The sequence below is a fragment of the Protopterus annectens genome, chromosome 7.part0 (genome assembly GCF_019279795.1).
Source record: "Protopterus annectens isolate FY-2018-M chromosome 7.part0, PAN1.0, whole genome shotgun sequence".
Classification (NCBI taxonomy): domain Eukaryota; kingdom Metazoa; phylum Chordata; order Ceratodontiformes; family Protopteridae; genus Protopterus; species Protopterus annectens.
In genome coordinates, this window is record NC_056739.1 from 804,821,936 (window position 1) to 804,835,017 (window position 13,082).

The 13,082-nt window shown below is 39.7% G+C and overlaps 1 protein-coding gene across 1 annotated transcript in view; it reads left to right on the top strand.

Annotated features, from left to right (window-relative positions):
• Positions 1–7,212: 7,212 nt before the first annotated feature.
• The window catches only part of TSC22D4 (TSC22 domain family member 4), an 816,869-nt gene continuing 810,999 nt past the window's right edge, over positions 7,213–13,082 (top strand). The window contains exons 1-2 of the mRNA XM_044077341.1: positions 7,213–8,261; positions 9,442–10,812. Coding sequence (XP_043933276.1) covers positions 8,181–8,261; positions 9,442–10,812 — 1,452 coding nt within the window. The 5' untranslated portion in view covers positions 7,213–8,180. The remainder of the gene's footprint in view (positions 8,262–9,441; positions 10,813–13,082) is intronic.

The window sequence follows — 13,082 nt, forward strand, 5'->3', positions numbered from 1 at the left end:
GAGGGCATCAAACCCTGCACTACAAAAATCAGCATACTAACAGATCTCAGCCTTATTCATCTGAACTAAGTACCAGACAAACTGTTGTAGTCCAGCACAGAGCATTTCACATCTGTGTGCCTGCAGAAAAAAAAAACAAGCTAAATTAAATAATGCATTTGCGGTTAAAATATTAACATTAAACTTGCAGACTTTATGCTGTCTAGTTTATTCACAGCCAGATACTAAATACACTTTCACCAATCGACAAAACCTAGGATCATACCCAAAGAACATCCCTCATATGGCGATGCTCCATTTCACTGACATCAAGTCCTTCCTTTTCATCATAACTACTTTGTGATGTAGGAACCAAGAATTTACACACAGATATGTGCACATGCACACAAACACACACACACATACACACACACACACACACACACACACACACACACACACACACACACACACACACACACACACACACACACTTGACCTTTAATTACAACCCCTTATTTGATGGCATACACTCAGATGTTTGCTTGTGATGAAATGAATGAACAATAAATAATGACCGAGAAGTTTATTTCAGCTTGGTGCTGTGAGAACCATTCAGTGCAGCACATTGCACACTCAATGTCCTTCCAAGATTTACAGACAAAGCCCCAAACATTAGGAGCAGATTTTAAATATTGGTGTTATATACATGCACGTTGCTAATATATCAGGTTTTGTGTTAGCAAGCATTTTCTGAAGGTTATGGAATCCAAAATTCACATTTGTAATTATTTGGTGATTACATTCTACAGCACTTTACAAGAAAGCCACAAGTGTTATGAAGGACAGACAACAAATACAAAGAAAAAAATTCAGAGACAAATGTCAACTATACCCTCTGTACCTAGGTGCACATACACACAGACAATCATGCACAGATGACCATCAGTTACAGTGGCTTGAATGGCTGCACAGTTCAGGTGCCTGTCTGAGGTCAAGTTAATAAATAAATTCATAAATAATGGCTCAGAAATATATCTCAGCCCACTGCTATCAGATCCATACAGTTCATCCCATTACAACTCCCCCCTTCAACTCTTTAGATCAAAAATCAAGGACAAAGACCAAAAAATCAGAAACAGATTTTAAACCTTTCCTTTTACATTGTTAGAAATTTGTTAGAATAAAAACATTTGCAGTGCCAAGCATTTGATGAAGGATACAAAGTCTGAAACTGCCATGTCTGTCATTATTTAGTGACTGCAATCTACAAAAAGTAGCCAGAAAAATACATATTTTACAAGGAACAGATCAAAATGCCTCACAAAACTTCATTGATTAAAAATTCTGAATAAAGACAAAACTAATGGGGTATGAGGAAAAGTCTTAAAACAGGGACATATTTTGAATATTATTTTTCTTTTATCTATTTGAAAGGTAAACCCACCAGGCACAGAGTCCCATATCTGGGACTGCCCAAGAGCATTAATTGAATGACTTACTCAAAGTCAAACAGTAGCCAGATTGAGGTAGAAGGATTCAAACACTGTACTTTTGACTACAGGAAGCAGCTTATTAATACCTCAGAGCTTTAAGTGACAGACAACTCTAATTCATTAAAAATTAACAAAACAACAGGTGTTGCATGGACATGCATTTTCTGAACAATAAGAACTATGAAACTCTAATGACTTGCATTACTGACTGACTGTAATCCTCAATGACTTATCAGAAAGCGAAGAAGGTAATAAAGGTCTGGCAGTTAATGCAAAAGATTAAGGCTCTTTGCTCTTGATGAACTGCTTTATGTAGTCTAGGTAGAGGGTTTGAATCGTTCATCTTCCACTTGCTTACTGTCTAATTTTGAGCAAATCACTTAACCAAACAATGCTTCTGGGATACCCTGAAAAATGGGTTAACAAATAGTAAAAAAAGATTGTATGCATTTTCTGAATAATAAGAACTGTGAAACTCTAAGTGGTTGTAATCTTTACAATGAATTACCAGAAATGGTTTTCTTCTCCAGTCCGATTAGCCCCATGTGAGGTATACTGAAGCATAGTCATGTTCAGTTTGAGGTGGAATGTTTTCTTCTCATATCTGATTTGATCCTTGGGTTCCATGTCAGGAGGCAAGAAAAAAATCAAATTTGGGCTGAAGAAAAATCATCTGAGTCAAACTGGCTAAAACTGGTCATCACAAACACACACACTCTCTCTCTCTTACACACACACACACGCACACACACACACACACACACACACACACACACACACACACACACACACACGCAGAAATGTTCCAGCTGCAAAAAATAGTCATTCCTCAGCTGTAGATACATGGCTTTCTTTTCTAAACATACCATGCTGTACATTTTTGACTGCCATTTTGAAGCTCCAGGAAGTCTTTCACTGGCTTGAATGCTTTACACTTGAGTCAATGAAAAATCAGAGCTGAGAGCAGTCAAAATAGAAAAGAGTAGCCCAGCTGTGCCAAGTAATTGGGTTTGGGAGATATGGTTGGAGCAGTATCTTTTGTTTTCTTTTCAAACATTTTATGAGCAACCCCCCCCCCCCCATTCCCAGCCAGCACAAGGTCTTAGGCAGCTGACTAGGTTGCCTTGTACAGGATCCAGCCCTGCTGCTCCCTTTAAGATAATATACTTGGGCTTTAAGTGTCTGAAGTAAGCCATTAACCTGCACCTTATTAAATCCTAATATGGCAGAAGTCATTTGGAAGAATCCATAGAAGTCTGGAATACTTTTGTGGAGTAATATGACTGAAAGAAAGTCTAACCAAAGCCAAGCAGTTTCCTCTGAGACAAGTGTAACGTTTAAAATTGATAGTGGAAGTCCTGGTAATGGAAGAAGTGACTTGACCAATGGAATTCTGGTAAAATACTTTTATTTGTTTTTCTAGAGAAAGCCCTGGTGGTAATAAGACTGAGTTACAAAGACAGTAGTCTTGTCTGTGAGCACTTTGTTTCCTTATGGCTTATGCCTTCCGGAGAGACTTTCTTTTAAAAGAGCCTTTGTGTTTTGGACAGGCTTGTTGGGTCATGTAATTCTAAAACTTGCCACCACTGAAGGAGGCACTGCACATCCTGTCATAGGAGAGAAGGACCCTGTCCCAACAAACAAAGAGCAGCTTAGAACTAATTTCTGATAGGATAGCATTCTATTGCAGATTACACATTCAGACACAAACACACACACACGCACGCACACACATTCACATGCACGCACACACATATATTCTTATGTGCACATTAGAAGATTGTAGATTCACTTAGCAATGTCTTTGTGATGTAGGTGCAAAAATATTGAGAGACGGAGCACAAGCAAAATCCTCACAGAAGGTACAGCAGGTAGAACCTGACCAGAGAACTAAGACCTGTGAGGCAGCAGTACACACATAGACAAGCTATACTCTTCATAGGCTGAGCTGAGTGCACACCTTTCCTACAACTTTGTAGAAGCTCCCACTTTGGTGGACGGGGGCAGGGTTGCATTACCCATTTAACAAATGCTTCATTTTACTGTTATTTGTAGCAGTCATACTGGACAAGTTCTATCCTGTTGAGGTGAGATTCTAATGTACTGTACTGAGTCCACATATATATTTTATAGAAATAATTGCAACATTATTTGGATAACTTTACATGCTTTTCTATGTAGGATTTCTTTGACCAGTTAGCCTTCTGCTGGTCACTGTGCTATTAGTTCTTTCCTATCGACTTGTGTGCAGTACTCTACTTTACTCCATGGAAGATTCCCCTTCTTCTGTAGGGGGAATACCTTTCAGTAACCTGCAATTATAGCCAGGCTTAGGAGGGACTCAAGTAAAGGTGAGGTTTCACCTGCATTTGTGTCAGGCACTGGAGTTAGGGGCTTAACTCCCTATACAGGCAATTGGCATTTGTATTCACACCACAGCAGGAGACTTCTACTCCCCCCAAGCATTGCCAAGATTTCAGACTAGGCTGAACCACTCCATCCACTACATGCCACCCACCCCATTCTCTTGCAGGTGTCAGAATGGTGGCTTAATGGAAATATTTCAGTCTCAGAGCTCCAGAGCTAAAGATTTTGTCCTGACTTCCAGTCACTGTGTGGTGTGTGTAGAGTTGGCACATTTTCCTCGTTTCTGTATGTGTGTGTATGTGTGTGTGTTTTTTCTCCAAGGACTCTGGTTTTTCCCCAAACATTTGCTTGCTAGTTGACTGTATTAAATCATTCATATTGTAACGCCCGTGCACTGGCCCAGCAATCAAGGAGCCTCAATTCTCACCACTAACACCAGTGAGGGGCATCCATATAGGGGAAGAATAATAAATACACACACACAGTAAAGTACAATTTCCCTTAAGAACACACAGAGATCACATTCAGTCTGTGGCGGTTTCTCCCTTTCTCTCCAGGTCCCCAATAAGACTCCTGACTGGCATAGGTATAGGGTCCAGATCTCAGTCTAGTGGGCAAGCTTAAACCTCCAGCACCCTTTCTGTCCAACCAGTGCTTTGTGTCCCTGCCCAAGTAGCTGAAACAAACACACACACACACACACACACACACACACACACACACACACACACACACACACACACACACACACACACACACTTTGAGATAAGAGTTATATACAACCACACAGATACTCCTGTGGAAGGCTGGCACAGGTTCTCCAGCTGTGACCCTTTTACCCAGATTATATGGTAGTGCCACTTGCCACCACCCACTAATATTTATCAGCTACTCAAAGGCCCTTATTAAAGTGTGTCCAATTATTACTCTTCAATATTATTATCCAAATGTTAAGTGTGACTGAACAGCAAAGCTTATTTGGAGTGACTTGGTACAGTATCACTCTCTCTCTATATATATATATATATATATATATATATATATATATATATATATATATATATATATATGCAATGTACTCTAGAGGATAAATTATCTCTACACAAAACATAAATTATCTCTACACAAAACAACCACAGTTGAAAGGTTTAAAAAATATTTAATAATAAATAATAAAAACCCAAGACAATACTTCTTAACTACACAGTGCTAGTCAAGAGTTCAGAGATCACAGAGAAATGCTCAAAATAATGCAGTAGAAAAGTTCTGGCATCACAGAAAAACAAAATAGTCTAATCTTCCTATTTTTAAGATATATCTAAGAGAAATACTAAGGTCTAAGATCCTACTTACATATAGATACAGGCAGTGCTGGTGATTTTGGATGTTCTCAAGACAAATATTCTAATGCTCTCATTCTTTCTGTCCATAAATTGATAACACAGGACTCTGGTTTTTCCCCAAACATTTGCTTGATTAAATCATTTCTTTCCCAGGCTAACAGACTCTCAGAGGTTAATAGCCCCTTTAATCTTGCAGCTGGTCAGGAACCAGATCAATAAAAGAAATTATACATGCAAATTCTAGCCATTAATTCTGGTCTCAAAGCAATAGACAGAATTCCTTCATCCAGACATATCAACTCCGAGTTTTGACATCAAAGAATTGACTTATCAGCTTTGTTACAGCAGAGTTACCTCACAGCAAGAGGTTCAGCCGTTCGATTCTCGGCTGGGCTTGGGAGTGCCTTCCGTGTGGAGTCTGCATTTCCTCCCTGCGGTTGGGTAGCGTTTGAAAGACATGCATGCGTAAATGGGCGTGCCTTCGTTGAAGGTTGGGCGTCGAGCTGGCACCTCAGCGTTTCGTAAAAAAAATCTGCTGCCAATCATTAGCGGACCGGAGTTCTGCTGTGGCGACCCCTTACCGGGAAAAGCCGAAAGACAAACAACAAACAACAACGACAACATAATTAGTAAAATTTTTAGAGTGGACTTTAAAAAACAGATTCAGTATGATATATTGATAGTTGGAAAGAGTCTATTGCTAGGACAAAGATCTCTAGTAGGTGAGAAGTACAGTTTTCTAATGTTGTACATTTCTGAGAAGACTATAAGAGGTTGTGAGCAGTGATTAGTTGTGACTAAGTATGTTGGTTTGGGGGGAGGGGGGACTGAGTCAGTTTAGTTGTTTTAATGCCAGACAGGGATGTGACGTTTGTTATTTTATAGTAGAATGAGACCTGTTTAGATTTATAACTAGTGTAAAGGATTGTTAAAAAAGGAGAAGCATACAGTAGTGTCCAGAAGTGTAGCTCACAATATTTGTGCCTAGTGCCATCCCCTGATCTACCCTCCCCCAACTTTAACTTCAGGAGCAAAAAAAAAATCTTCTTTTGTCAGACTTGAGTATCAAATATTTGCAGCAAGTAGCTGCTACAGTTTATGCAACACACGGAACACTACAGTGCTTCATTTCTGACCACAACTGAAATATCATGCTAGTAAAGCAGTGAAGACCAATCATGATCTGATGATTGTGCCTCCTAACACTTTACAGCCAGAACAGCTGTCCCCCTCACATCAACGTACCTATGCCACCAGTACTGTTGGAAGAAAGTAGGTGGATGCTAAGGTAGTCTTTGCAGTGTCTGTCAAATATCGTTTGTCCCTGTACAGGGAGCCATGTTTGATAAGTTATAAATAATTACATTTTAAAGATGCAAAAAAAGGTGTTTAAAACCTGCAAGAATTTCTGCGTGTGTGTGTTTCTATACATGTGTGCATGTTTCTATATGTGTGTATGTGTGTTTGTTTATTACAAGGAAAACAGCTTTACAGTTGGAAGTGATATTGCAGGCTTGAACGAAAAGAAAAAAGTTCACTCTCTGAAGGAAATTATATCATTAGAAAGAAACATAAGGAATATGCAAGCAAACTCATGGTAGGGAGCCCAGAGCTGCTCTAGATTTTGAAAAGGAAGAAGTGGTGAAATGACTTAACTTCCTTCCACCACAGCCTGCTGCTTCAACCTCAGCATTTAAATACAGCAAATAAAAGCAGTGTGCAGAAGCTTTGAAAAAGGTAGAACATATGCAAGGAGTTAGGAATGAGCATGTCAGGTCCCCCAACCCTCAAAATATAAAAAGTCCTCCATCACCCAAAATATAAGTAAATAAAATGATTTCAGCAAAAGAAAATGTACTGAGACACACGGGACAGTGCCATATCCCAGTCATCAAACCAAAGCATCCATTGCAGAACTGAACTAGTTAAGTTTGGTGCTCTGATAGAGTAAGAGAAGAGGAGGGGCATAGCAAAAGAGGCAGTACTTCCTCGTAAGAAACTGTCAACAGAGAATTTGAGAACTAGAAGGAGACTGACACAAGAAAAGACAGTAGAAGAGTTAAACGGGAGAGAGTTACTTGTGCACTTTTAAAACAAAATGGATAGCTCCTGATCCACACAGAAAGTGGCCCTCAGAGCTGCTTCTGATTTCTTACTGCACCTCCCCCTCAAACACAGGCGGGACTCTCAAGCAAAGAATGACAGCAGCATTTTAGAAGTGTGGTACGATGAAGCTCAGCAAAACTGGACACTGAACTTCAGGGTCCTAAGTGTAATACAAAACAAAGAGCAGTCCGAAGCACCAGCTGTCACCAGCAATCAGTCCCTGTGAACCTATCCCAGCTGTTCTGGGAGGAAGTGGGAGCCACCCCTAACTCCAGTCCAGCCTGCCTGCAACAAGGAGAATTTGGTGGAAGACAACAAGGTCTGAGTGGGTGGGAGATTTGTACCCAGCCAAAGAATGCAATTCCTGCCTTGTACAATGGTTTGTCAGCTATGTGCACTGCTGCTGCTGATTTGCAGCTGGTAAAGCTCTAGTCAGTATAAATAACATGTGTTAGACACAGCTCTGTAAAGCAGAAAGTAACAAGAGCATATGTTACGACTGTCAAGGAACTTTATTTTCACCATGTATCAGCCTTGGCAGCCAGCAGGAGGAAGGGGGTTGTGTGTTCTGTCTATTTTGTCAGTGCAGCTGTTCGTTGTTGCCTTATTTTTTGATATACCTAGTTGCAAACTGTGAAAAAGGGAGAAAGAAGTCAGTGTGAATTACTGTGTTTCAATATCTATATGCTGCAACTGTGCCTAGTTTAAAGAGAACGATCGTGCAGAGAAAGAATACCTGAGGAGGCACCAAAAAGGGACATAAAGTTTTGCAAGTTTTTTACTGTTTTGGTCTGTGATGTGAACTCCACAAACAAGCTACCGATATTTAAAATAAACTTTTTGCTGTAAAGCTTTAGTGAAGAGCTGGGGGTCATCCCAAGACAAGTGCATGCAAAGGGTGACACTTACTGCAGCGCTAACATTGGACAAGAGGATCTTCGTAGATTGTTGGCTGTTCGGTAACTTCCGTGTAAGTAATCTTGTAGCATTCACTTTAATACGCAGGCTGACTCTTATTGTTTGATTTGTACTAAAAACATTTTAAGCATTTAGTGACCATGCAGACAAACAGATTAAGAATGAAGTTAAACTTGCATCATTTTATTTATTTTGTAAATTAGTGAGCTAGTGTGGGGTGAAGCACAGTTGGATGTTATTTGCTGTAATGTTTAATATGTTTTTTTTAACAGTCTGCAAACCAAAAGGTGGGGTAAGGAGATTAATAACAATCAAATAATAATGCATCTCCAAATCCACTGTTGCAAGTGATAGCAACTAGAAATGCATTGCATACGGAAAGCACAACTGCTGTTGCTTCTTGTAAAACTTAGAAAAATTTAACAGTCTGTCAGAAGAGCACAGCTCACATGCTGCATTCAAATTTCAGCAAGAGGAAACATTACATTTTTCTTATTTCCTGCTTCAAACCACAACCTTTTATTGCAACATCATAGTTTGCTGCTAGCAGTTATGATGTCATAAGCAATGTGCTATGACATTAAATCTGATGCTGGCCGCATGAAGTGATTAATCAATAATATATAAAAGAGGAAGCGAACACAGTGTTCTATGTGAAGTACAAGCTTAGCTAATGTATATGTAGCTTTTTAAACTGTCTAATAATGTCAGCTGTAATTTAATGTATGTAAAACATTTCTCCTTTGACATATAATGCTACCTCTAACAGTGTATTTTTCTTAGCTTAACTTGTTTTAAGCTCCTCTAATGAAAAGTACATTTACTCAGTTAAAATGTCAAGTATTTAGTACACTTTTTGTGCTCACAATATATGGCAAAAATAGAAATATGCATTATAGCAATAATTATAAATTCTAGCTGTTATTGCCTTTGACTGTGGTAGTGTTTTAAGACTTGTGGTGATAGAGCCTAGGGGGGAGGTTAAGTGGAAGTGAATAGTTTGCTAACATTGTACTGACTGCCTTTTTAAGTAAAAGGAAGAGATGACAAGGTCATATGTGCTGAAATAGGAAACAGCAAAAGTTGTAAAAGATATACATTTAGAACGTGATATAGCCTAAGCAACAGTGGAAGTGCCCATACAGTTACATAGCAGCCATTTCTGCCTACAGTTCATTACTTTCTTTCACAGTTTCTGTGCTAACTCTATATTTTACAACCTACATTTGCAGCTGTTCTGCTACAGCATGAGTGGTGGAAGAAAGAAGAGTGGATTTCAGATAACCAGTGTGACCTCAGATTATGACCGAGGAGGAAATGAAAGAAGGCAAGAGACTTTTAATAAAGATGCCAAAGGGCTTGACGGACAGGAGAGCTCACATCTGACAGATGGGGACCAGAACTTTAAAATGTTGTCCTTTACCAATTCTCCCCCTAATCTGAATGTTTTCCTTCCTGCTGCAAGAAGAGGGTCAGCACCTGAAGCTTGTAGGTCAAGAATATTGGCAGCCACAGAGACTGGTGTGGGATCTGGCAGGGAAATTGTTAGTGTTACGAGCTGTGGAGTACTTGCTACTGATAATGCTGCTCTTTTGGTAGCAGGAAGCACAAATCCTTTGGTAGGTAGTAGTGTCACATCCTGTCCTAGTTCATGCACAGCACTCTTATCCACTTCTAGTGCCAATACTTCAGAACCAGTAAGGCCTTCTGTACTGTCACCCACTGGGTCCCTGAGCCCCAGGGTCAGCCCTGGAGTTCGGAGTGTGACACTGACACCATCACGTGACCATGATTCGCTAGTCACAGGGACTGCATCAGCTTCCAGGAGCAAAGCAAATGAAGCTTTACTAAAAAATGTGCCTGCCTCTGCTCTGAGAGCATCACCTGTGACTACCCCAGTCTCTGGGTCATCCAGATTCCGAGTCGTAAAGCTTACTCCTGGTTTGGGAGAACCTTATAAAAAAGGAAGATGGACATGTGTGGACTTTTATGATAAAGACTCGGAGAACACCACCATCAGTAAAATTCTGGATAGCACCCGACATCCGCACTCCCTGGACTCAAGCAGACTAGTTAGAAATCAGGACCAGAACCTAAGCCATTCTCAAACTGGCTTGAATGTTGCAAATGCTCTTGGGCAAAATGCTAGGTCTTTTTGCGGGGTATCCCATCTTATAACAGATCTAACTTCAGGCACTCATAGGGCACAAAGCTCATGTGACAGTGGGGTGTCTTCAAGAACAGGAAGCCCTCAGCCTAGTGGGCAGCCTTCCCAACTGATAGGGTTGCAGAGTATTGACTCTACAGGAGCAGGCAGCAGTGGTGTATGTAGCCAATTGATTGTTACAAACTGTGAAACCTGTAACCTATCTATGGGAGAAAGTGACTCTTTGGGCTCTGCAGGAATGAGCGAATCCCGACAGCATCTGCATCCTGACCAGCAGAGGTTACACGTTAGCCGATGTAGCTCCCCAGCCTTTCTGCCTATGGGAGTTAATATGGTTCCTATGGTTATTGTGGAGGACATGTCTTCGGGATCCAAGCACGCAAAGTCCACGGACATGCTGGTGATGCAGTCCTTTGACATGGTGGACATGGGAAAGGTAAGGTAACATTCTTAATGTCTTGCTTTACATAAACTGATTTGATTTTACCTAAGGGAGGCATTATTTGCTGTCAAAGTGAGTGCTTAGCTCTATAATATTCTGTTCTGTTTGGCTAAAATGAGTTGAAGGTTTGAATGGAATGATGTCCTTGATTTTAGAGTATTCAGGGTGAGGTGATGCATTTGTTTTTATTTTGGAGACGACGTGAGATGATGGGTTTTTGCATGGTTTGTGGAATGATGTAACATACTCTATTCTCATAGTGCAGAGGATGGAGAGCTTGCATTCCATGAATTGTATATTAGAGTTATGTGACATGCAGTACTGTTGTCATATGAAAGTGCAACATGATATGAAAGAGAGAAAACAAATTATTACTCCATCTGCCAGAAAGTCAGTAGTTCATTTCCCTTACATGTACAGTAGGTGAAAGAAGTCTGTGTTCCAGATACACCTGCTAGGTGAGTGTAGAATCCTTGAATTTAGACATTTCCACTAGTTAATAAACAAACATGCATTCACAGGCCTTTGGCTGTTAATATTCAACAGGGAAGAGCAGAAAAAGGAAAATATCATTATTTGTTGTAACCCAGATGCAGACTGTGATCCTCTTGTTGTACATTAGTCTTATCTGCCAATGGTGAGGGTTGGGGGGTTCACAAAATTACCTCTAGTGCCTGAGAAAGTGCATTAGGATCTAATACAACCCCAAATTGTCTTACAACTCCTTACAATTGTATATCTAACTCAGAAGTTGAATCACTATCATGTGGCTACAATTAGCCAGTTTGGCCTGCTGCCCTTACCCCTAGTGAAAAGATCCCTGTTACTATGTGGTCTCCAAGTTTAAGGTATGACTGACTGTATCATGATGTAGTGTAGGCTTCCAGTTGGCTTTAATGTTATCTTAATTGGAGTTGCACCTGGCGTCAAGATGAAATATATTAGAGCTCGCAATACAGCCAGGTATTTCAGGTGTATACTCGCATCACGTGCCACTCTCCACACCTTCTGCTCTGCATTTAAAAATGTACATGTCCCTTTATATGTTGGCCTCTAAATACTTAGGGGCTAGCAAGTTTCAGATGAGCTGTGATAACATTTAAGCATTTTGCATGCATGCGATGGTTATAAGCCAACATTTGACTTGTGTAACTTTTGCTAGTTCTGAGAGATGCACAGAAAAAAGAAACCCGTTCCTTTATCACGTCACAGAGTATCACCAGTAACACTCAGACTATAGCCTACCATATCATGATTATGTATGTAGGAATCCGGCAGGCACACGTGGACCACAAAATCAGTTGCAAACGAATCCAAGGCACAGGGAAAAGTTGTAGTCACGTTTTATTCACGGAAAACCACAATGAAATAACTGCTTTCGTCATCAACTATAGGGGACTTCATCAGATAAAGTACCATACATTAAAAGCAGTTATTTTAAAAGCAGAAATCAGAATATGCCCACCATCCTAACCAATCAAATCAAAAGTGAGAAGTGACATCCCAACAGGATCATTACTGCACTTAAAGGGAATTGCATTTCATAAACAAACTGAAAATATATATAAATCTAAATGCCTGAAAATCTTAAAACATGTATAAATAGACTAAACATTTGATGAAGCATTCTGTATTACACTATATAAAACTGTATAAAATACATATAAAATACATTTAAATATAAAAAAACATCTATATGGGCTTAACAAATACAGTAATTTATCTCCCTATTGCCTTTAATTTTAAAAGGCAAGAAATGGAGAGACAGTCATTCAAACCTGGCCACTGGCCGGCATTTAAACACATTTGCCATGTTAATTCTTTCTTTTCTAACAAAAGTCCCTATGGCCACCCCTTTGATCATGGTCAAGGACATCCACGATGAAGAATTTAAATGAATGTCCCAGTTTTTCTGTACAGTGTTTAGCATCATCCCTAGCTATGGGACTCCACCACTGGATTCTAAAATAGTTTTTAAATTATTACCTTTTTTTAAAAACAATATTGGGTTTACTACCAACGCATTCCGTCACATCTTTATCACTAGTAAGAATAACCCGATTTGTAAAAAGAATGTCAGAGATGTCTTTCCTGTTGTTATTGAAGGCACTAATAAAGGAAGAGTCAAAATGATGAAAAAATGTGGGGCTTGCACCTATTGTTGTTTTGTATTGGAAGGTAATACATTTATGGTGAACAAAATTAGAGTGCAATTGAATAGGAGTCTATTGTTTCACTGAAAGGGTGGTGTACTGTGCAGTCTG